The following is a 25,850-nucleotide window of genomic DNA, read 5'->3' as shown; positions in this document are numbered from 1 at the left end:
TGTCTGTGTGGCACATTAGACAGCATCCATTATCAAAATGGCCACCAGGCATTTCTTGGCTAAACGTTGTCAGTGTATTATTCAGGTTACATTACACCAGCATTTAAAGAGATCTAGAAGCTGAATGATTTGGAAAGGCCTGGTGAGCCGGTTCCTCCTGCAGGATTTACAACTCATCTCCACATGTTCCACTCACTTTCACCAGTGGGTGATCGTGTGGTACACAGCCAGGGCATGTAAGCCTGTCTGGCAATCCCATTTTGGGTCCAGGCTGTGGGAAAGGAAATCAAAGTTTCCTTTTTTGATCTACTGAAATGCTTTTAGCTCCTTTCAGATTTGTCATAACAACAATACACTTAAGGAATAATCTAATGCAGGCTTAAACCTGCATTCAGCACAGACTGCTAAAAATGCCTTTCTCAATTTGATATGCTACACTGATGTATTGCACTTTTCTGTATCTGTTTCATTCCCTTATGATGTATGAAATTCAAAGGTATTTTGCAAAGTAACAGCTAGCCCCAAGTGAGGCAGCTAAACCCACAAATCTGGATGTGCAACGAATATGATGTAGTCAAAGCTAATTAATTGTTCCATATCCATCATCATTCTGCCATTACAAAGTTCCTTTCCCTTTCTCTCAAGGGCTTTTCTCCTTCTCTCTATACCATTTCTGACGTCTTTCCACTGATGTACAAAGCTCTAACGCTCTCTTACATGAATTTAGGCTTCTTCCCCAGGCCTACTGGCATAATTTCCATGCACGTTTGTCTCAATTTCTTGCAGGTTTTTTCCAAAGGATATTTGAGTTTAGTCCTGAAGATCTGAATTGAACCAAAGTTCTCAGTATCTCCTGGGTGCAGCTCTGTAGATATCTGCTGCTCCTGCTTCACCCTCTGAGTCCTATTCTGAAGTCAGCATACACAGCAGCAGGAGCTGCAACTACCTTCTCTCAGTATCTCCTCTCCTCCTGTTTCAGTGGAGGGAGTAAACTTGAACCTTCTTCAGGCCCCTCTCCTTTCTAAGCAGAGGCCCAGGCACACCCTCAGAGGCACCACACTAACTGGCAGCTGGCACTGTCTGTCTCCCAGCAGCAGGGCATTAATAACCATTAACAAAATGCTATACAGTTCCAACATGATGTCAGTGGTATTAACCTCTGTCATTCCTGTATCAGCACTCATGAATGAATGTTTTTCCTTTTTTTTCCTTTAAAACTTATCTTTTAAATACCCCATAGCGTTGCAACCAACAGTGACTACTTAGAATAGCTCTTATTTTCCAATTTTGAAAATGAATTCTCAGTTATCAGTAGTGATTGCACTGAGCAACAGATGAATTTCTCTCATTCGTGTTTTTTTACCAAGCTTTATAAAAAATAAACCAAAGCAAAGCCTTCATACCCTACACACTTTTGAATATTTTTGAGAAATACTAAGGATTTGCCACCTATCAGAGAAAATAGGTGCAAGAGGTTTGGGAGTTTTCTGGAATGGAAAGTTTATGAGCAGATTACTCCGAACTGGTGTATTACAGCAAATCTGCTATCGCTTTCAGGAGCATGAAATATAAGTATCTTTTCTCAATTCAAACTAGTAACCAGAGCAGGAGCAAGTCCTTTTAAATGGTATATTCATAAAAGCCTCTTACAAACTTACAGTCTGCATTGTTTCTCAGCTCAAAACAAAATAAAATGCCAACACTATGAACAGAAAAGATAAAGTCTGTAGGAAGAGAGAGTTGGTATCATTTATTACAGTAATAAATACAGCTGAACAAGATACAGTTTTCCATGTATCCAACCACATCTAAATTCCTAGATCACTAATAGAAACATCCCTGCTGAATTTTCCTGTGATGATTCAGGATCAATATGCCTTAAGACGATTTGAAACACTGAGAGATCATTAAGACTGTCCTTTTCCTTTTACAGATTAAGAAGGACATATTTCCATTGCTTATATAAATTGCTATTTCCTGGAATACTCCAAGATATGAGAATGCCTAATACCAGCTTAGTTTAAGTGAACCTACATCCTCCTGTCTCCAACAATGACTTAAGATGTCCACTTTATCACAGTGAAATCTCTGGTTCTAGCAAATAGGATGGGGCCACCAGATAAATGTTCACATGGCAAAACTAGTCCTGCCCATCTCCATGTCTACACTCATGCCTAACAGCTATTAATAGGCACAATGAGTGGATGTGCAAGACCGGAGTGGGAATGCTTTGTACTCCCATGCCCTGTATCAGTCACACGATGCAGCTGTTTCTCCAACTTGGGTTCAGTGTGTGGGGTTTGATTTTCTTTTTTTGGTAGGTTTTGGTTTTGTTGGTTTTAGGTTGGTTTCTGGTTTGTGGTTTTGGTTTTTGGGTTTTTTTTGTTTGTTTGTTTGTTTGTAAAAAATTAAAAAGCTTTACCTCTCAAAAAACCCCAAGAAGTTCATGTGATGTAGACCTTCAACAGGAAATTGAAAGAGGTTATAGGTATTTGCCACTTTTTGTTCCTGCGTGTAGAGCAGCTGGTCCCAGTGGAATAAAGGCAAGGATGAAGTCATCTCTTCTATAAATGATGCAGCAACAAGGGATACTGCCACCAAAAGCAAAGTCTGCTCTGCAGCAGCTCAGTACAAAACATTGCAAGGAACGTTTTAGGGTCAGTGAGCTGAGAGCACAGCACAGGCACTGCAGTCATGTGGAAGCAGATGACAGGAGTGAAAGGATGAGTGTTTGCAGTTCTCCAGCCCAGCTGTAGACCTCCTAAGAAAGCACATGCTTCAGGTTACATCAGGTCTAAGAGACACCCTCTACCAGGCAGTGACCCAGCCAGCAGCACCTCCATGACAGGCAAATCCGTATCCCTGTGGAAATGGCAGAAGACTGATTAATTTAATCCCACACCCTTCCTAAGAAAAGATAGTAAGAGATAGTGAGGAGCAAAATTTGTACAAATGTACCAGTGTCTTCCTCCTTCTTTGGCAGAGAAAAGGAGGAGTAAATTCCATATGTCCACCCCTCCCCTAATCACAGCAGTTAGTAGAAGGGGGGGAGAAGGAGTTTTCTGCAAAGCCTGTGCCTTTGAGGCAGCAGAAGGGCAAGAGTTCAGTTTTACGACTCTTGGCCCCAACACAATTTACCATTTACAAACTAATCCTCCTCCGATCGAGAGCACAAGGCCTGCTAAAGCTCTCGTGTCCACTTCTCTGATTCTCCATTGTCCACACTGACAGGGAGAAGCCGAAGACCTAATCGGTGTGTAATTCAATCGCTGTCCAGGCTGTGTCACAGCACAATGCTGTGCTTGTAGTGCCATGGGGTAAGTCAGCCAGCTACTGTTATCCACCACAGCAGGTGTGAAGAATGTCACTTGGTCTGACTGTGTGTTGCCCCTCTGTCAAGGTCTGATTCTGATACTACATTCACTCACCACTTCAAGACTAGTTTTCCCTCTGGCAGCAAGCTAATTGTCAGCTCCATGGTAAAAGGGCACTTCCAGTATTTTTGACCCTGAACTGGGAATCCCTGCACAGCATAATATGGGCCTCATACAAAGTAAGCCCCTCTGCTCTCCAGATACTCAAAACATGGAGGCCTGCTAACAGGCTCTTTATTTCCTTAGTCTTAATCCAGCAATTAGTACATTATGACTTACTACACCCAAACTGCTTCACTCTGTTGTTCCTCACCAGACATAACACTGGACATTGCCACACATCTCTTGGGAATGGTTTAAATCCTAAAGCTCCTTGGTACCTAATTACATTTTAATCAGCAAAAGACAGATGCTTCAAAAAATTCTTAGTCACATGTAGGTGGTTAAAAATACCTGGAAAACCAAATTAAATGTGCTGCCACGCTAAAACACAGATCTTGGGCCACTCTGAGAATGGCATTTGGTTTGGTTTTTTAGCAAAAATTTACTACTCCCCAAAGAATAGAAAATTGCATTTTCATTATTCTTGAGTCATACCACAGTGCAAGGAGTCTGAGGAAGAGGAGGACAGAGGCAGGAGGCAGGGCAAACACCTGCCACTTCATCACCAGTGAAGCAGAGTGGGTGCGGGCATCACCCAGCCACACTACTGGGCAGATAAGGAGGCAGCGGGGAACTATTGCTGATACACCCACAGCAGCACCAGGGAGCTGTAATTTACTCAAAGGGGCAAACATGTATGGATAGTAACAAGGAGCACATCAGGGGATGTCTTCCCCTCACACAGAGATACATCACACGCTCCTATGTTTCTCTCCATGTTTCTCTCCACGCGTAACAGTGACTTGACAGGGATGTGAGAACAAAATGAGCACAGAAACACCCTATTTCTAATATATCTAATATATCTATTTCCTAAACAGCCTTGAGAATTTCATTCATGTAGAGTTTTGGTGCTATTTCTCCAATTCCTTAATTTTCATGCAGAAGCAAAACAAATAAGAGGAATACCCGATGGAAGAGCTATACTGAGACAGAAATTGTACAGGCCGGTACTGGCAGTAGCTTTTTGTCCAAAAGAACAAACAACTGAAGTCAGCTGGATTACCTGACCAGCCCAAGAAGTGGATAAACCAAAATGGAAACAATTTCCCTGCCACCACATAGATGATCTTAAATCAATATATTTGGCTGTCCAGAGTATTTCTATGTAATTCTATACAAGAGTTATGGTTACCAATCTTACCTAATCCTGTAAAGGGATGAAATACTTCGTCACACTTTCAAATTCTGTGAAGGCAGTGAGCAGATGAAGAAAGATGATCCAGCTTCTTACCACTTGTTACAGAAAAGTTCATAATATTCATTATTCAAAATATGAATTGGACATCTGTATTTACAATGTTTAACAAGTCTTGCTTAGTGCTGAAGCCAAGCTGCTCATTTCACCCATACTCGTCTACTGTCATCATCGACGGCTGATTTCCAAACATGGCCAGACAGCAGTTTTCATGGCAGGGGTCATGAAACATTCTTGCATCCTGAATCAGGATTCAACAATGCCATGTGCCAAGCCTTAGAAGCATGCAGAGCATTTGCAACTGAGCACCTGCGGAAATCCCATTTCCTGACAAAGAGAGGCCTCCAATATTCATGTTTTTCTCCTGCTCTTAGGCCATGCTGTAATGAAATATGGCCTGAATGATCCTTTTATAGCTATACAGGAAAATGTCCTTGCTTAGCATTTACCCCTCCTTATGCAGGTTCAGTGGAGACTTGGTTGAGCAATCAACAAAGACACACAGAGTGAAAAGTCTGGCTGATGGGATATGACCAAAACCACACACAGAGCAGGGATACAAAGTGGACATGCAGGTTATCAGAGAAACTGGATGGACTCTGGTAATTTTATGGAATATAGGTAAGAGGACAGAACCCTGAGGAGTCACATTAAATTAGGCGTAAATGCTGACAGTGACATATGCAGGCACAGCCAGAGTGTGTGCTCATGGAAAGGGAGACCAGGAGTGCTGTTGCCAGCAGCATGTGGATAATCAGAGAGTACAGGACTGCACAGGAACTGCTGCTGGGTCAGTGACAACAGTCAACGGGGAGTAAGCTGAAGGCATGCTGGAAGGGACATGGAAGGGGCTGATTGTGACACTAGTGATGGAAATGACTTTGAACAGGTTCTACTCTGAGTCTCCCTGCTCTGCAAGGCACCCTCCCATTACCTCCTGCTGCAGTTCTGGGTTGCCCTTACTCTAAGGTGCTTTTGTCCCTTTAAAGGCAGTATTCCCTTACTCCAAGAAACCTGCATCCTTGTCCTGCCCCCTTCACTCTAATCCTGGGTTGCTGCTGCTTTACTTCTGACATGGAGCTATCTGTGTCTCCTCCTCAAACTCTGGCTGCTACCTCCCCACCATCACATATCTATATGCCCCCAGGTCGTCCTCTCATCCTCCATCCCCCTGGCACTCCATACCCCAGATTATCTCTGCTTTTGTTTTTTTCCCTCTAGCAGTGTGAGTGTGAATCCCAAGCTGTCACATGTAGCAGACCATTAGCCTGAACACTGTTCATGCCCAATCTCACTTTTTCTGGGCCACTCACTGAAGCTTTAAACCAGTGACTACAGAGACTGAGCAACTGTGAAACACTGCCAGCCCTTAAAATGTCTCACACACCATCACATACCTATTTCATAGCTTCAAGGGACAACACAGGTTTGGCAGTTTGGTGATCAATCATTTGTCATGGCTCTGCTGGTCTTTACTGGTCCGTCAGCCTCATTTTGGGAACCATAATCCATCATGGCACCAGGCAGGCTCAGTGGATGCAGAGTGACAGTGACTATTCCCCATTTCCACAAGGAAATGCTAGAGCAACTTTTGTCTGATGGGTATAAAAATCAGGTCTCCATGGCACGCTCCCTTTTCCTTCCTTCCTGCTGATGAGTCTTTCCTCTGGGTACTTCAGGGGACCTACCCCCTCCTCTTGGCCATGACAGCCTACATTCAAACAGCTGCTAGGGCTGGATGAAGCACCTGCTCTGGGCAACAGCAGCTGGAGTTCATTTTGGGTCCAAAGGGCCGAGGCCAAGCAGGCTGACTGCATGTGCACTAATCCAGTATCATCAACAACTCCACCAGCAACAGGTGCCTCTTTGAAGAGGGAGGGAAAAACTATTTGGGGAGGAATCAGAGCTTTATAAAGGACATTATAGGCCAAGTCCTCAGCTGGTACATGCACAGTTAAAGCATGTACTCTCTTGAAGTTATATGAGTAATGCTCACATATATGAGTAAAATATTTGGCCCACTCTCAGTGCTGCTTCTCTTTTTATTTTCCTAAGGATTTTTCACCTCCTCTCTTTGCTCTGCATTGATCTTACATCAATAAAGAAAAGAAACTTTTCTGTCCCTTGCTTCAGACCAAACAGCTGAAAGTCAGAAGCTACATATACCAGATTTCAACATCCTCCTCTGCATAGGTAACACAATCTTACCGTTGCCTGACAAGATTTGTCCCTCAGTCTTGCTTGAGCTGTGGGGTCCAGATCAGGAGTATGCATCAACTGGAACAAGGGTGATCCCATTCTGGAACAAATCAAACCAAAACCCATCAAGGTTCATTAAGAGAAAACTTTCAGCACAGGCATCATAAGAATTGCCTTGTACTTGCTCAGGCCAGTGGTCCATATAGGCTACTGCGTAATTTCAATATATGACCACTACACGATGACATGGGAAGAGTGCAAAAAAACCCTGACAGAAGCAGCTATTGGCCAAACTGGATCCAAGGAAAGTTTTATTCTTATCTCATTTTGCGGAAAAATTGTTTACCACCCAATACATACTAATCTCTTTTTAAAGTCCCTTTTAATACATTTCTGATAAAGGCCTGTATTAATGAAAGCCTCCATATTTTCTTCTTTTCTGAGTCCTGCCATTCTGAGCTCCAAAGGTCACTTCTGTAAATCTGGTCTTGCTCCTTGCAGTTACTCTTGTGCCTGTTCCTAGAGAACCTGGAAGCATTCTGGAGCCTGAGAATGGAGCTGGATTCACAAAAGTGGCACCACAGAGCACTGCCAAAAGCAACATGAGTAAAAGCAGCCTTTCCAGTGTTGATGCACTATTAGAGGAAAATGTGACCTAACTGCAAGTTGGTCATGTGAACCAGTCACAGCCTTTATAGCTTTGTATTCCAAAAATTATTTTCCTGAACTGTGTATCTTTTAATTCACGACTTTCCAAGATTCAGATTTAAGTCACTTTCCCCTTGAGACTATGTCTCAGCTCGGTTAAATTACAAAAAGAAGCCAAGTGGAGACAGTTGGATGAACAGACCTGGTGGTGAGAAGAGCACAGGCAGAAAAAACAGTCTCCAGTCCATAACAGTTTCTGGCATCTCATCCACAAGCACACACAAGTATAAACTGTACTGTGTTGACTTGACTGTTTAAATAAGACTCCAAGAATTTCCCTTGACAAACACTGCAGTGCAGGCCAGGCAATGCCATTTCCTCACCAGTGATGGGACAGACACACAACCACACAGGAACATCCACTGCTAGAAATTCTAGCGGTATTCTCAGCTGCTGCAGACTCACGGATTCCCTTTGAGGCTTTAACCACAGTTCCAAAGTCAGAAAACACCACAGCATGTACAAACATACACAGAAGGCAATTTTGCACACTTGTGCATCAGGTTTGCCCGCATACATGCCTGAGGGAACCACAGGGCAATCACTCTGCACGCTTAATACTGAGCAGTCAGGATACCTACACATTACTGCCCTTCCCAGCCAAAGCAATAAAACACTGCAAGCATGTGACAGCACAGAGCTCTCCCTAACCCTCTGAATCCTCACTGCGGTTGCTGTCACTGGGCACATTTCACGCAGGCCAGCTGCACGGGATTTATTCAACCAGTTTTGGAGTATCAAAGCTAACTTTTTTTTTTTTTTTGTCTTTGCCCCAGGCAGGCACTTGGTATGCAGGATTTAAAACAGAGAACAAAATGTGCTGTGAAATTTGTAAATACTCGGCACAGTAATTTCTAAATTCTAAAAAAAGATAGCAACTGCAGTGGTTAAAAAATCAAAAAGTGAAGCATTTCACTATATCACTGTGAGTAATGCCACTGTGACCTAAAGACCAGCCTAAATAACTTCCCAAGATTACTAATTAATGGTGCTGACTGCCTTGATAGGAGCCAAACATATTCCAAGTTTTATCCCATGATTTCAGTGAAATGAGGATAATGTCCAATTCAGCAAGTGCTCTGCATAAAGATACTGAAATTGAAAAAAAAAATTGTTTGAGCCCTGCAAGTTGGCACAAAAGACTTTGCCTGGGACATAGTGCCACAAACAGACTACAATCTAACACGTATCATTACAAGGTTTTTTTAATGCATTTAAAGCTATTAAAATGGAATTAGGCAGAAAACTATAGGAAAAGAGACACCCTAGGGAATCACAACACTTACACAATTTAGATGGCCTAGTAGAGGTGCTTTGAGCAGAAAGCAGCAATAAAGGGTCATTTTTGACTGGAACTAGAAGAGGAATTACTTCATTGGAATTTAGCATTGCCTTTAAGGTCTATGACGTTTCAGTGAAATTATCCACTTCTGCTTTGCCTGATTCACCATCATTGACTCCATAGTAATAAAAAATTTAAAACAAACATTTAGCTGATGAATGTTCACATTAAAGTTGCAAATAAAGAACCTTTTGACATTTTTTTTTTCTCAAGCAGTTTCCCTTAAATTTTGAAAGGATTCTTTTTAACAAAAATTGTGGAAAGGGTTCATTTGGGGTTTTTTGGTGACTGCAAAAGCCAAACTATTTAGAGTCACTTCCTCTTCACCTGCAAACATTTCACACTCCTCTTACCACATCTGTGGCTTTAATTTCTTTTCTCTCAAGCCAAGTAGCAAGTGGCATTAGTCAAACCAGTTAACTCCCAGGAGTACCTGAACTTCAGAAGCAGGTGCTCTTGGTACTAGCAGGGACTCTATGAACATTGATTATCAGCAGCATAGAGGAGCAATAAATGGTTTCTGCATCTTCATCCCTTACCCACAGTTTATTTCACAGAATTATTTCACAGAATATTCTGAGCTGGAAGGGACCCGAGTCCAGCTCTTCAGTGAATGGCCCATACAGGGCTTGGACCCACAGCCTTGGTTTTATTAGCACCATGCTCTTACCAGCTGAACTAATCTTTTTACTTCTGCTAGCCCAGATATTCCGAGTATGTACAAAGTGCACGCCTTATGCTTACCTCAAAGAGGTAGGTCTAATGCTCCCTCAAGGGCCACATGGAGCACTTACTGAAGTTTACATTGCCTGGAAGGCATTACCTGCATCACTGATTTCAGATGGCATAGGCTGTGCAAAAAAAAAAAAAAGCCACTGCCTTTTTCAACATGTCAAGTCTTATTTTCTCATTTGTCCAAGAGTAAGTGCAGATTCTTACCTGAAGCTGTGGAAAGGAAGGTAGAGTAGAAAGGCAAGGTATATAAATTATGACAGACTTTAGGCAGTTTGGCATTGCACAACTCCCTTATGCAACTCATTGCCTAGGGTGAGCCACATGTTTTCAGAAATTCCACAGAACTCCCTTAAATATGCTCCAGTGCTGAGGCTTAGTGGCTTCAACCTGCAATTAGTGACTGGACTTATGATACACCATGGACAGATTGCATGGATGAGCCTTAAGTTTGCTGGCCTATGCTTTTTGAAATGTGACTTGAAATAACAATTGCAGGATCTCAGAGGCAGATGAACCCTGACAATTTATTCAAACTTACACCCAAGCACTGCCTTTTTATAAAAATCAAATGGGTAGTATCAGCCAGTACCACTTCAAATGAATAGTCCACTTACAGCTTAAGTATATTTATAAGAGAAAATGGTGACTGAAGGGCCAACACTGCTGGCCAGGCTGGGAGCACAGACAGCCCTCAGGCTCCAGCTCTCCCTGCTGCCTCTGCCCAAGACAAACCATGGGCTTCCTGAGTGGTGGCAGAGGCTGGGCTTCTAAAGACACAGGTGAGCTGAGAAGCTGAGTCTGCACACCCAATGATTTTGTAAATACAAGCAGAAAAGACATGGAGAGAGCAATTCAGTGTAAGTGATTTGTCAACATTGAAAGTCGCACTGGAGAGAGTGATACGTGCTTAAGAGAAAATAGTGACATACAGCTTCTAGACACGAATTAAATAATGGCAACAGCTTAGTTTGACCTGCAGCCCCATCACTAAGAAGCCTACACACATGTAGGCAGTCACACAAACGTGGCCACGTGCAATTGGACTTGAGATGGAAAGTGAAAGCTGAAGGTGTCAAATGCAAACCAGGTCAGAGCAGGACAACAGTCACAGACAGGAGTCTGGCAATGCAGTTTGCTGAAATGCACTTACCTCTTCTAGGCTTGACTGACCACACACACAGACCCCAAACCTGCTTTTGGCATGAAGCTTTCTCAGTGGTCCAGAGAAAGAAGAGTGAAAGCAAAGGGAGAGGACAAGTCTGACTGACCACTGTTGTGACACAAGGTTAAAGATAAGCTTTTCTTGTATTTTAGAAATTCTTACAAGCTAGTCTCCTGTGTTAGCTTTGGACACAGCATAGATATGCCTGTGGGCTATGGGCATATTCTGTTTGAAGGGCAGATTTCAATCAGTACAGTTTCAAAGAATTCTATATATATTCCCTATATATTTTATATATATATATATATGTATATATTACCATGGTTTATATTATCCAGCATTTGTAAAGTTCCTTAAGGAAGAACTTCATTGCAAAAGAAGAAAGGCAATGAGCTTCTCAATATATGTGCTATGGAAGCCTATGGAAAGGAACTGCCCGAGATAAAAGCCATATCAGAGGTACAAAGGGTTGCAACTTTATCAGGCTACTGATGCAAAGTGGGAAAACTCAATAAAGACAAAAAGACATGGTGCTTTCCAGTCATAAGAACATCCTTAAGCATCTCATCTGGCTTCAAACACTGCAGTAATTGATATTTTGCAAACACAAAAATATCAATGCGAGGAAAATCTTTGACTATAGAAAAGGAAAGCAATTGAAAACTAAGGTTTGGAGTATTTGAGGTGAGTGCCAAAAGAAGACTTCCAAATTTAAATTTTACTTCCAAAATTACAGTTAATCCAAGTATTTTTCAAATAGTATTTTATTACAGTATTTCATTTTATTAAACTGAATATATACAAAATATGTGTAGATCTGACACTGCATAGTAATTTTCAGTACCTATAACCCCAAAAAATAAGCTTCTGTCTGCTCTGTTTGATACCAAGACAGCTCTGACTTCAAAAGGTCTAGGCTTTTACTTTTGGGAAACCCTTTTTTTTTATCACTAAAACATGCTGGCTTTAGAGCACTACAACAAACTGGACCTTTCCATTTGCTCATTGACATAGAGACAAAAAACATTTTCCAGAATGTCCACCTCACAGTCTTGTCATAATATTGTTGCCTCCCAGGGCCATCTCATGTTTTGCTAATGACTACCTTAACCAAGAGACAGTTAAAAGAAGTTATATTGCTATGCCTACTTAAGTAGTAACCTCCCAAATTTCAGGCTTCTTTTTTAACTTTATGAGTCAAATGGTGCAAAAAGGCAACAAAACAATTTTTGCCAGAAAAGCCAGAATTCTTGCTGGCTTTTCCTCTGTGGAAAAAGGAAGTAAAAAAGACTAAGATTGGATAAAATAGTAAGGTGAAGCACCTGTTGAGAACAGAACAGCATAAGAAAAATGAGTTAAGTGACTTCAAGTCCAATAAAAGCAATTGCAAATTCATGGGTGTTTGTATGAATCATTTTTAATTTCCTGCCAGAGAGCTTTGGTTTCACTTAATTACAAAACAAAGTGATGAATGAAGAAGGCTAATTCACAGGCACACATATCATACATTTATTTGTTTCTTACTTTTTCCCTCTGTTTCCATCATAGCTATTGATGGGCACTGAATGATCACATGAGAGAAAGTCTGGCAACATTACATGGACTATTTGCAAAGCACATGAAAAATGCATCACAGCTAGAAAGAAGCTAACAGATGGTAGCTGGACAGAAGCAACAGCCCCAACTCTTACTACCTGTGGTGAAAGAATAAACAATATCAACTGCAGATTACAAAGTGCAGCCTAAAGAGCCTAACTTTAAATGAGAGATTCAAGGTACAAAAAGGCCAGACACAACTAAATGTTTGCAAGTAGGCTCACGAGAAAGGATATTTTGAGAGGATTGCTAAATCTCACTGACATTAACAGTCCTCTCTGCTGCACACTGCCAAAGAATAAAAAGGAGAGGGGTGGGGAAGGTGTGGGTGTGCATGTAGGAGAGTTTTTTGCTGGAATTTTAATTGCAGTTCTGTATACCACACTGTGGTGGTTTGGCTTTCCACTCTGCCATGCACTTTCAACACACTTTAAAATGTGTTCTACCAGAATCATGCCAAATCCTAAAAATTAAAATATATCTTTCATCAAGGCATGTGCCAGTCACCAACTCTATTTACAGATGTCATCAACCCTTTCTGCAATGACCTGCACATAACTATCTGTTCTCGCTTTCCCCCAGTCCAGATCACTCAGTGTCCAACCATCTTCACCCCAACATCAGTTCACCAAAGAAATCCATAAAGTACCTTCATATTTCAGGACTTAGAGGGAATAAGGCTCTAATACAGATTCACTTGTATCACAGTCACATGTAGACATTGTCACCCCAAGCAGGTAATAACTTCTCTGCAGCACACAGTCTGGGAGAGAGTCACCACCAGGAGAGGTGAGAAAAAAAGCAAACTACCGTAAAAGCAGCCTCACCTGATAGCAGGCAGCTATGCTGTGCTGAAATGTTGTAACTAAGAAACTAAACAAAGCACTTGTTCCCCGGGATACAGCATTTCTTGAAAACTGAGACTCGAGATCACAAGTTTTTTGAAACGGATGATACTTTCCTCAGTCCAGATACAATCAGCATGTGACATCACCTCATCCTACATAGCAAGAATGCCTATATTACTTTGTAATAGAATTTTTCCATAATACATTTGATAACAGCACAAATTATGTGTATTTCCTTTAGTTCTATGAAGCACAAAGCAAAATAAATTGAATGGTGTTCTCATAGAAAGAGGGATTAAGGGATGTATGGAGATTAAGGAATTTTAGTCAGTCTTCAAATCAGCTCCACATATAATAAATGGCCTTAAGCAATGCTTTTGTGTCTTAGCTCTCCATCACTGAAATGGGATAATTTATTACTGTTTTGCAGAGGACTGAAGTCCACTAATATAGACACAAACCTCTATGAGCTGATATGCTCAGAAATTATTGTCATGAACACCCACTTAGCAAAGCACAACTACAAACTTTTCCACAGGGACACGAGCTAACTTGCTTTCTGTTGCAATTTCACACTTCACATTATTCGGACTGGCCAAAGAAAGGAGCTTATCAAGCATTTATTTCCATTGGGATGTCAATGCATACACACACAGGCACCACACTTGCTCTTCCTCTTCTGAGGCAGTCAAAGGATTATTCTGGAATAATAAAACACTAACAACTATTTTAATGGCTAAAACAAGGACAGTTGGAATGGAAAGAGCTAAAAGGTAACTGTTAGAAGTACATCGTCCGTAGGAGTTCCAGTGAAAAAGAGGACCCTTATTGAAAACAAGTGTCTTGTCAATGAATTTGTTGAAAGTAAATGAAACAATTAATTTAGGCACTTACTTTAGCCTTGCAAACATTGCAACATTACGCTCATGCAATTTTATTCAAATGCCTAAAGTAAGCAAATGCTTAAACATGGTTAGGTTTTTTTAAGGGAAACTTCTAATTTAAATACAGCATGAAGAGTGAGAATGAAAAAATGGATAATTACAGTAAACAAAGAGGGCTGAATAGCATATGAGATGGAAGCGCTGAACTGGAATTACTTAAGTTTCTCATGAGCAATGTTCTCACATCTTTACATGACTACTCTCAGATGATGCGTGCTCTGCTCTAGGTAGTCAGATCCAATAACAATTAAAACACGCAATGGAATAACGATTCTGCCCTTAGCATCCTGGGTTTGTGGGGTAATCTGTTAGAAAAATATTCCACAGAACGGCATATAACATTAAGCTTACTAAACAAAGTCACTGAACAGAATGTTAGCAATTTTGAAAGGTGTTGAGATTACTCATATTTCCGCTCCACTATTTTGAATCTATTAAAGGTAAATAAACGCTCAAGCAACAACATGCTGAGCAGCATGCATACGGTAAAGCAGTTGAAGAAGTCAGAAACCTGTATTTTGAAGTTACTGTACAAACCAAGGATTATCAGTTACTAAAATACTGAAGATGGTTTACACTGCCTAGGTAGGACCACATTTTTAGTGCTAAATCAAAAAAGCTACAGAATTTACCCTGTAGTCAAGACAGACATACCACTAATTTCCCAGGATTTTTCAGAGCTTGGTCCCTCCCCAGGACTGCCTCTGCCTGTGTGCTCCCCTCAGCCGCTCCAGCCTCGGCCTGGCCTTGCCGCACTCTCACACGCAGCAGCTGGTACTGGAGGTGCTGAATGCTACCACCCGCAAATGGGCTCAGCTCTTACACTGGAAGAGTTTTATCCATGGCATTGCTGTCCCATAAACAGAATGTATTAGAGACAGGGAGCAAAGGAGAGCCACCACCAGCTTACACTGTTTCGAACACTGGCTCAGCACAGCTCTGATGGTGAGGAGAACAAGAGGCAGCAGCTGTGACTATGCAAAGAACCAAACTGAGGGAGCCACAGCATCTTCATCTGCTGGTTCCCGTAATATGTATGTGCAACACAGCACAGTTTTTGCCTCTTGGATATAACTCTGCATTGGAATACCTGTAACTGTGTATCAAGCAGGCTTGAAGCCTGCCTAAGAGAGGTAAGGAACGAGGATGTGCATTTCTTAAGTTCTGCTTCTGATTGCCTTCCCTGCTTTCATCTATTACCCTGCTTAAATACGAAATAAATTCATTTCACTTATGTTGCTCTGTTTAGGGGGAAAAAAATGAAGAAACGTTAAACACACAAGTTTATGTTTTTCTCTTATATTTTTATGGTATCTTGAAACACCGCAAACCTGTGACACATACACGTGCAACCATAAACCATTCAAGAGAAAGTACACGCTGGAATGTTTTATTAAGAACATTCATCACAGGATCTGCATAATCCTTGCTTCCTGAAGTCACTCACTGATGTTTCTGATGACAGGATAGTCAAGATTCAGTGTTTTATAATCAGTTCCTCAGAGCAAGTGTGCGGCATGACTTCAAATAGAGCACAAGTTCATACATCTACTTTGCAGTTAAAGTAAGTATTTTATGTCGATCATTAACTATGTAGGATGTTCACAAACGGGCAGTGGAGCGAGCGGCCCGGCCGGCACCTGCCCGCTCCCGCTCCGCGCCGCATTCGCCGTGAGGGACAGAGCCCCCGCACCGCCTGCCCACGGGCACGCAGGAAATGGCAGCACCCGCCCGGCCCCCCACATCCGCATCCTCCTTCTCCTCCTCCCCCGGCGAGGGCGGGCGGCTCCCGGAGCGCGGCGAGGTGTGTCCCAGGTGCCCGGGCTATATGAGGCGGCGCGGGGGCGGCGCGGCAGGCCCCATGGCGGCGCCGGCCATGGCTGAGCCGCGCTCCAAGCGGCCCCGCGTCACCCTGCCCGCCTGCCCCGCGCCCGCCCGCTGCCCGCCAGCCGCGTCCGCCACGGCTTCCCGCCGCCGTGGAGGAGGCGCTGCTCTGCGGCGTCACCGGCGCCCAGCTGAGCTCCACTACTGCCTGCAGGCGCTGGTAAGGGCGGCGGGGCGCGACGGGCACGGGAGGCGCCGGGGCCGCGGCGTTGGACCCCCCTCGCGCCCTGCCGGGCAGCCGCGGCGGACGCGGGTGAGGAGGGTCTCGGAGTCGGGAGGGGACGGCGGAGCGGTGTCTGTTCCCAGACCCAGGGCATCGGGGGGCTCTCCTGCCAGAGCCGCTGCTGCCCCTGCGCCGACACGGCCACAAAAACAACGACGAAGGTCTGGAACACGCGGGCGACGAAACGAGCGCTCGTGTGTTTTTGGGTAATTCAGAGAGAGTTTTGCCTGTGGAAAGAGGGACAGGAACAGAGAATGCTAACAGCTCTGGAGTATGACTCTTGAGTGGCTTTTCCCCCCCCAAACTTCGTGTGTAAAATAGTTGTGCGAGGTTAACTGTAGTTTGTGAACGTCGCTGCCGGCTTAGGGTTTTCTGCTCCACAGCATGAACTTTAGACGTGAAATTAAAAAAGTTATCTCTGATACCATGTAACATGCATGCCAAAATTACTTCCGGCTACCTATCAAATGTTAGGGCAACATATATTTTAACACAGCCATTAAAATATAAAAATCAGAATTATCGATGCTATACCTCCTGATGCCAAGCATCCACTGGGAAACAGCACAAACTATATTGAATGTATCCCCAAGAGCCTTCAATTGAGTTTGGTGTCAAATATTAGTTCAATAAAAATTTAAGTATGCAGTAAAACCTGTACCTGCTAAGCCTGTAGATTAAAAAAAATTCTAGTGATTGACAGTGGGATGGGATGGAGAAAGCTCAGTTAACTATTTAGGATGTTTACATTTCTAGATTTGATTTATCCACAGTCAATTTCTAATTATTGACATAAAAGATTTACCTTAACAGTTAAGCAGACGTGTTGACTTGTGCTCCACTTGAAGTCATGCCTCACACTGAGAAACTGATTATAAAACACTAATCTTGACTATCCTGTCAACAGAAACATCAATGAGTGACTTCAGGAAACAAGGATTATGCAAACTATGGCAGTGAATGTTCTTAATAAAACATTCCAGTGTGTACTTTCTCTTGAAGGGTTTGTGGTCACACATGTGTACATGTGTCACAGGTTTTGGTTGTCTCAAATGGCCATACAAATAGAAGAAATAAACATAAACTTGTGTGTTTAACATTTCTTTTTTTTTTCTAAACAGAGCAACATAACTGAAATAAATATATTTCATATTTAAGCAGGGTAATAGATGAAAGCAGGGAAGGCAATCAGAAGCAGAACTTAAGAAAAGCATGTCCTTGTTCCTTACCCCTCTTAGGCAGGCTTCAAGCCTGCTTGATACACAGTTACAGGTATTCATTCCAGTGCAGACTTATATCCAAGAGGCAAAAGCTGTGCTGTGTTGCACATGCATATTCAGGGAACCAGCAGATGAAGATGCTGTGGCTCCCTCAGTTTGGTTCTTGGCATAGTCACAGCTGCTGCCTCTTGTTCTCCTCACCATCAGAGCCAGTGTTCAAAACAGTGTAAGCTGGTGGCTCTGCTTTGCTCCCTGTCTCTAATACACTCTGTTTATGGGACAGCAATGCCATGGATAAAACTCTTCTAATGTAAGAGCTGATATGTCTGTTAGCACAGTTAAATATGGCAGTGGTTAAAGTTGTTGTTTTCCCATACAGAACAGAACAAGGCCTGCAGTGGGGTTAGGGTTGTAATACTTCTGAAATCATAGAATTGCCTGAGCTGGAAAGGACCTCAAAGATCATCTAGTGCCATGCCAGGGACACCTTCCACTAGACCAGCTTGCTCAGAGCTCCAATCTGACCTTGGACACTTCAGGGATGGGGCATCCATAGCTTTCCTGGGCAGTTTGTTCCAGTGCCTCACTACCTTCACAGTAAAGAATTTCTTACTAATATGTAATCTAAAGCTCTCCTTTTTTCAGTTTGAAGCCATTCCTCCTTGTCCTGTCACTACCTGCTCTCTCCATCTTTCTTGTAGGCTATTGGAAGGCAACAGTTAGGTAACCCTGAAGCTTTCTCTTTTCCAGGCTGAACAATCCCAATTCTCTGAGCCTTTTCTCATAGGAAAAATTTTAATCAACTTGGGGGCCCTCCTCTGGACTTGCTCCAACAGGTCAATGTCCTTCCTGACATGCCTTCCTAGGCATGAGCTATGTATAATGAAGGTGTATACAGAACAGTTAAGTAGCAGTATTCATCATTTTGGAATAATATCTATAATGAAGCTGATAAATAGATATGAAGTTATGCTTGTTCTCTTTTTGGTATTTACATCATCTTTCTCATACCTTTGAAAGCTAACTTTTGACTGGAATGCTGACCTGCAGGGATAAATTTTATGTTCCCTGTGCTGCCAGTATGTTTAAAAAACAAATCAAAAACCCTAGACAAAACACAATTACAAAACACACACATGCTAACCATTCATAAATAAAACATTTTGAGGATCTCTGACTGCTACTGAGAGAGTAGCATCAGTACTACAGTTGCCTACCCAGTATTACAGGGCAGGAGTTCTAGTAGAAGTACAGAGATTTTTCATTTCAGGCCATAACTACTTACTTCATTTATTGTAGAAATTTGTAACCTTTGGATTAAGGTTTCCAAAGTTCTAATAAAGCCACGTTCTTCTGCAAGTGAGTCCCATCTCCAGCAAATCTTAACGCTCTTGTTTTGTGTGCTTAGGGTGAATATTTTGATCAGTCACATGTGGCTCTACCAAATATTTCAAAGTTCTTCTTGCATCAAGCTCTGGAAGAGAGAAAAGCTGCAGAGGCATTGATGAAGTATCAGCAAGAAAGAGGAGGCCACTACTGTTCTAAAACCATCCAGGTGGGTAGTAGACAGCAAGCTTTCAAGCAGCTGCAGTCCATTTACCTTATCGAATTACATTGTTGGTACTTCAGATCTCTGCGTTCATCCATTATGAGATTTCCAGATATAATTTACCTGACATATTAGTGTACACGGTTTTGTTCTTGATTGCCATGCTTAGAAACTGTCAGACATACAGTCCTAACACTATGTGGTTGCATTCTAGCCCAAAAGAATATGAACAGTATTCTCCTTTCCTTTTACTCAGCTGGACACTGATGTTTCCAGTGTGCTGTGACGGATTATGAGACTCCTTAAACTGTACTGAAACAGCCCACTTGTCTCCTTCACACTAAGTAGAAGCCTAGACATGATTAGCACGTAAGAAAGGTGGTAAGGAAGGAGGTAGAAGAAACATCCAGCTTGAGGCAGTAGTTGATTTGCTAAAGCACAGCTCAGGACAGAATGTGAACTACAGATTTAACTTGGGCTTGCACAGGTGCACACTTGCAAAAGAATAACTCAAAGTTTTCAGGGGAAAAAATAACCCACCTCATTTATTTAAGACCAAGGGGCTGATTCTCCTCTACCAAATTAGTTTTCTTTAAATAATTAATACAGAATGCTCTTTTTTGGTCCATCATAGCAGTTGTTAATCTGTAGAAAGTAAAGGCCATTGTGAAAATCTTTCTAAATTGTCAGTTTGAAATGGGGAAGACCTTAGGGTGGCCTTTCAGTACTTAAAGGACGCCTACAGGAAATAGAGGGAGGGACTCTTTCTCAAGGAGTGCAGTGATAGGATTAGGGATAAGAATTTTTAATTGAAAGAGGGTGGATTTAGATTAGGAAGAACCTGTTTACTATGAGGGTGGTGAGACACTGGAACAAGTTGCCCGGAGTAGTGGTGAATGGCCCATCCCTGAGAGTGTTCAAGACCAGGCTGGATGGGGCTTTGAGCAGCCTGGTCAAGTGAAAGGTGTTCCTGCCCACAGCAGGGGATTGGAATGAGATGATTTTTTAAGGTCCCTTCCAACCCCAGCCATTCTGTGATTGGGTTTCCTGGTGTAAGAATGCTCCTCAGACATAGCTGCTGCTATCTAAATCCATTCCTTGAAAAAGTGCTTGGCCCCTGCTACCTGTATGTGTTCACAGCCATGGCACTCTGTAAAAAACAGATGCTCTAAACTAGGGGTTGTTGCAAAATCCTAATACAACTTGTTTGGAGCACCAGATTAAGTTGCAGGAAACCACTGATGAATACAGTAAGATCAACTGTTCTGAATAAATACAATTCTGTCTTTGTTTTTAGAAACCAAACTGTGATTATGCAGTCGGTCTGATGAAAGCCCTGGAATTAGCAATGGTACAGTGGAAAACTATGCTACGATATTTTGAAGAGCTTTATGCCCTGAGTGTTGAAAATGCAGACCCTCATAGTGCAAGCACTATGAAGAAGCAATTTATTGCGCCCAAAATCCAGAAGATCAAGCTAATGGGAGATCTACTCACCAATGCTCGCAGGCTCGACTGTTCCCAAGATGGCAGAAATAGTCTCGGGGATTACTTCATGGACCGGTTGCAGAAAGAGTTCAGAACAAGCATAGAGCCAGAGTCTAGTGATCACTGCAGCCCCTGCCCGCCTCTGCAGCAGTGCACAGGAGCTGCAGAAGGTCTGAAGCGACCCCAGAGAGAATCTTCCCAGCACAGAAATGGCATAGGGCCAATATATGCAACTATACACTGCACTACGATGCTGCCACAGTGTAACAATGGGACAGGAGCAAAAGTGAAGCAGGGCAGGGAGGGCCTGTAATGCTGTGGCTGCTACGTGGCAGCTCCTAAGGCAAACCTTTACAGAGGGTGGAGTTGGGACCAGAACTCAGGAGACATGATCCTGTATCACTCCTGCTTTACACCCTGCCCCCTCATCCTCTATTGAGTCAGAATCTAGCCCATACCATTATTTTGTTTAAATGATAGCAAGGTTGCCAGCTACCTAGATTGTCAGCACTAGTCACACTTAATCTATGCAATTCTTCCTAGAAACCAAAAGCTTTTAAGCTTCTTTTCTGTTTTAAATGATTAACAGAATTATTTAGTGCAATTTTTAAACAGTATATATAATTTTTATTAAAAAAAAAAAGAAACCACTGCAGCTTTAGTACAAGGAAACTTTTATGTGGCAGGAAATCCAAATATTTAGTTTTATATTCCTGAATATTTTATATTCCTGAATATATATATATTAGATATTTTACATTACTAACAAGTATACTAGCATAATGAACTTGTTTTTAAAAAGACTTGGTTTAAAACAAAATTTTCTTATTTCTATCATAGTAGCAATTTAAATAAGTAGTCAAAATAATTCGTATCAGGATGAATAATTTACTTCTTCAGGATGAAGGATGCAAACATTTCCTCAACACTGGGAATCAGAAAACATGCTGGAATAAGAAAACAGTTATGTGCCTAGTTGGCATTTCAGATGAGAAATAAATTGGGAGTTTTCATTAGCTGAGATCTTTACAGGTTCTACTGGATATTTTGCAAGTGTCACAAGACACTAGCTCTAGGGCTCTATCCAGACTTAACCTAGGATGGTTGCTTTAGTTTTCATACAGACCCCTATTTCAGCTATCTCAATTACGGTATTACTATGCTACTCCTGCTATTTCTTGTATTCCCTATTTGGTCCCAAGTAGAGGCATAAGATCCTAGTGAAAAAGCAGCACACTTAACTAGTATTGCATCAGAGAGAGTGACCACTCATTAGTTTTGCCTTTCAGTTGGGGCAGTATTAGCCAGTTTGGTTAAAGTTCAGAGGTGTCCAAATTCTTTTCCTTCGTCTCCTGCAGGAGTGCCTTGCTTTTTGTACCCTGGCTCCCAAGGTCACTTCAGAAGAGCAACTGGCTAGATCAGCTGCCTGCAGCTAGGTTGTTTTTTTTTTGTCGCTATACACAATATCTTTTATGCAATTGGGGTTTGATTCATTGAAAGATTGTCTCACACTTTCATGTAAGACTGTAAGTGATACTCCTATTCTTGAAAATAAATTCAGTTCAATGTTACAAATGGTTCTTTGCCTCTCCATTTTATTCCTCAATTCACCAGCCAAGTATGCTGGTATTATTCTCAAAGAGATTTTGCATACATATACAAAACTTCACCAGTACTTTTCTTCATGCAAGAAAGTTTGATGGAAGAGTATGCCACAGAGTAAAAATAGATGCCGGAAAACTTCATTACTACAAAACCACTGCACAATGAAACATTTTCTGTAAACTCTGCTGTTTATACACAGCTGCAGTTGAATAGCAATTTCTGCAAAGCCCACCTACTTTCTGTTGGTGGTGTAACACGGGACAGACAATTACAATGTAGATGCTTTCCCAATCTTTTTGTTAATGGGATTCAACATTAGTGGAGGGGGGACACACAACCACTTTAAAACAACCCCTGTATTCATCTATAAGAGTACTGCAATGTGCCAGAAGAATGGCTCAAAGCTCTTTTACCAACATGCTGGATTTGCCGATGTTGAGATGGCTGCTCTCTAAAACAGCAGTGGTTTAAAAGCTATTTCCATCTGGGCTAGATTCCATCACCCATTCTCATGCTGAGCATACCTTATTCAACAATTAGTTCCACTGACTGCAACTCAACATGAATAAGAGCAATGGAATCCGTCCCTCTCAGTATTAAAATACAGCTTGCTAAGTGTGAACAGAGCAAAGCTACTAACTGAAGTATAAAACTAGTGCTATATAAAACCCCTTCAAACACTACTGGTAATGTTTGACCTACTCCTACAACAACCTTCTCCTTTAAGAGTTGGTACCTTCTGAAATGTAGGTACAGCCTTCTCGATGGTTTCCTGCACTTAAGACTGTCTTTTACCTTAAGCAAATTCCAACATAACAACCTAACATCGAAATTTTTCAAAGCAAGACTTACCTCTTATTTTTCTGTGAAATACTACCGTGTCCATTTCTCAGGCTTCTCATACTCATCTTCTAGCCAAATGTATTCAGAGATTCTCAGAATTTAGGGCTTTCTCTCTCCCTTTTCCAAAATTCACTTTCTGGGCCCTCTGCCTGAAAAGACAGATAGCCTCACAATCAGCTGTTTTCCCAGTCTCTATCTTCTGAAAAAGAAAAGAGAAATCAGTTACTGTAGATAATAAGCTCTTCTTGTCCACATGCTGCTTCTGCTGAGGGCACATATGCTTGTGAATATGGTCTCAGATTTGTTAATAATACCTGTCTGTTGTGTATAGATAGGGTGAGTCTGTCCACGCTTCTCAGCATAAGTACAATCTGCCTCTGACTTCCCATTTTCCTTTTCAATCACCTCCTGAAAAAAGGAGACGAAGGATGAAATGTGGAACAGGTGTAAGGGGAACAGTGCTTATAGAAACTTTACAAATTCTCCTTCTCTGCTGAATGCTTGTTCATATACACTCTAAATATCTGTACTTCCAAAGCGATGCCCAAACCATCCAAACACACAATCTGGGGAAGCTCTGAATAGCTAGTTCCCTAAAGAGATTCCAAACTGGAATCTCTGGAGAGACCTAATCTTTACTGAAATTAAGAGTTAGAGCCACAGAGGCTTCCAAAGAGGTTTAACAATAGAATATTTGTAATACTTGCCATAAGCACTAGCTATGGTTTCTGACTCTCAGTGAGAAATGCACTTAAAGTCTCCAAGTGGAGATCATGCCGTCCTTCGTCCTCTTCACTATGGCCACATAAAATTAAGAAAAGCATCTCAGGATCTGTTCTTTGCAAGGACTTTTTTTCAGGCCCCATTGTACAAGGCAACATCTTTCTGGACAAACCTGGAAATACTGGAAAGCGGATGTTAGTTCTGGTGGCAGCAGCAGGGAATCACAGAATTGTTAGGGTTGAAGGGACCTCTGGAGGTCATCTGGTCCAACACCAGAGGAAGGTGTCCTCAAGGGCACCTTCACTGGAAGATCACTGCACGGAATTCACCATCTGGTCATGGCCTTCTCCTGACCTTTGCACTTGGGTGAGTTCATGCACTTAAGTGCATTCATGGGCAAATACTGGCAAACTCCTCAGAGTGCTTGTCAAAGTCTCACCATTTGTTACCACATTGCCCAAGGTAACCGCTATGTGCTCAAGTCCCAGAGTATCTTTTCCTGGGGTTACATACAAGCTAGAATTGAGCAGTGGCAGAATAGGCCACAATACTGACTAAATGTTAGATAAAATTACCTTTTCCACAGATTAAAACAATGGTCTGGAAAGATTTTAAGTGTCTAGAGTGGGTCAGACTGCCAGCACCAAGCCTTGATATCCAAATTTACATGATTAGTTGTTAGAATATGTTACGGCATACAACTATTTCTCATTTATACTTTGCATTATTGTATGCCTTGCACTACTTTGAATACAAATTATTTTTACTTTATTAACTGTTCAATAAAGATTTTAAAATAAATCTGTGTATTCCTTCTGGATCAAAGAACCTGTGTAATAACAGTGAAATGTTTCCAAAAGTTTGCTACTCTGCCTCTCAGAGACAGCTGGGAGATATATTTCTAAATGTGTAAGGGTGGTCAATAGCCGATCTCCTTGGGACATATCGCTTTTCAGCAGTGGATACAGTGAAAGAGCGGACTTGTACAGAGTCCAAAACATATAGTTTTATCTTTAAATAAAACTTTTATCTTTTGGGGATAATGATAGAAGGTGACTTACAGTTCTTATTGTTGTCTGTACTTGAAAACATTTAAGTAAATAGAAAATGGGGACTGCAGATTAGGAATTTTTGCAAAAAACCAGATCATATAACAACAAAAGAAACCACCATCACGACAGCCCCTACGAGAAGTCATAGGCACAGGGATTGGGGGTTGATCATTGATGGATGTCTTTTACCTTTTCAGATTCTGTGAGTCCTTGGTCCACTGAAGACAGAGCTTTGCCATTGATTTTGAAAGAGTTAAAATTTCAGCAGTATTTATAACTGCAGAACAGAGATTAATTGTAGCTCTTGGTACATTAAAAATATGCGTAACTATTTCAACCATGAAGTCAACGAAATCATATAGTTGAATTACTGAAGTGCCTCTGAAAAGAACCTAATTTCTCATCTCAAACGATATTCCAAAAACAGAGTAAAAACTCTTAGCACCCTTGAGAGGCGTTACCAAAACCCATCCTATTTTTCCAAGCTCCAAACTGCCGCTGCTATCCAACTGCAGTGTGAAACGCCTCTGCACGGGGCGGACTCCACCTCTGCAAAGGTTCCAGAGTAAAGGTAAACAGAGGCTCGAGCTGAAAGAGGAACCTGAAATGCGAATTTACACAAGGACACCTGAATTCCGAGGGAAAGGCCGGCGCACTCCACGGCCCTCGGGCACAGCGGCTTTTCCCGAGGGGAAAAGCCGAGGGGAAAAGCCGACACCGCCCCCCCACAAGGCGGCCCGGCCGCCGTGCGGGACCGCGGCCACGACCCGCCCGTCGCGCTGCTCCCGCACGGCCGCTCTCCGCGGGTGCCTCGGGGCTACCGTGCGGGGTGGCCTCCTGCGCGTCCCGGCTCTCCGCTGAGTGTCCCCGCGCCTCTTGGCACGGCCCGCTCTCACTGAATGCTCTCGGCAGTAGTTACCCTCGGGCCGCAGAGCCTCGGCCGGCGCGGGAGAGGACCTGTTCCCGGCGCCGGGGGCTTCTTCCTGCGAGCAAGC

General features: G+C 42.3%; 1 protein-coding gene and 1 long non-coding RNA gene across 4 annotated transcripts; one reads left to right on the top strand and one right to left on the bottom strand.

The window, feature by feature from the left end:
* Positions 1–2,407: 2,407 nt before the first annotated feature.
* LOC108640292 lies at positions 2,408–25,546 on the bottom strand. Of its 3 annotated transcripts, none has more exons than XR_001921071.2 (7): positions 25,045–25,546; positions 23,395–23,488; positions 23,090–23,279; positions 18,881–19,085; positions 6,943–7,033; positions 4,681–4,772; positions 2,408–2,862 (listed from the first exon to the last, which is right to left on the bottom strand). It is a non-coding gene; the product is annotated as an uncharacterized LOC108640292 (long non-coding RNA). The 3 variants fall into 3 exon arrangements; XR_001921070.2 differs by having other exon boundaries at positions 2,413–2,862; positions 18,881–19,069; XR_001921069.2 differs by lacking the exon at positions 18,881–19,085 and having other exon boundaries at positions 2,414–2,862.
* On the top strand, positions 18,636–22,262 carry LOC108640291 (ferritin light chain-like). Its single transcript, XM_018076044.2, has 2 exons — positions 18,636–19,150; positions 20,442–22,262. Exons 1-2 carry the CDS (start codon positions 19,100–19,102, stop codon positions 20,943–20,945), a joined length of 555 nt encoding a protein of 184 aa, XP_017931533.2. The 5' UTR covers positions 18,636–19,099; the 3' UTR covers positions 20,946–22,262.
* Positions 25,547–25,850: the final 304 nt, after the last annotated feature.

The sequence above is a fragment of the Manacus vitellinus genome, unplaced genomic scaffold (genome assembly GCF_001715985.3).
Source record: "Manacus vitellinus isolate BGI_N305 unplaced genomic scaffold, ASM171598v3 scaffold_30_pilon, whole genome shotgun sequence".
Taxonomy (NCBI): Eukaryota; Metazoa; Chordata; class Aves; order Passeriformes; family Pipridae; genus Manacus; species Manacus vitellinus.
This window is presented reverse-complemented; position numbering and strand designations above follow the sequence as displayed.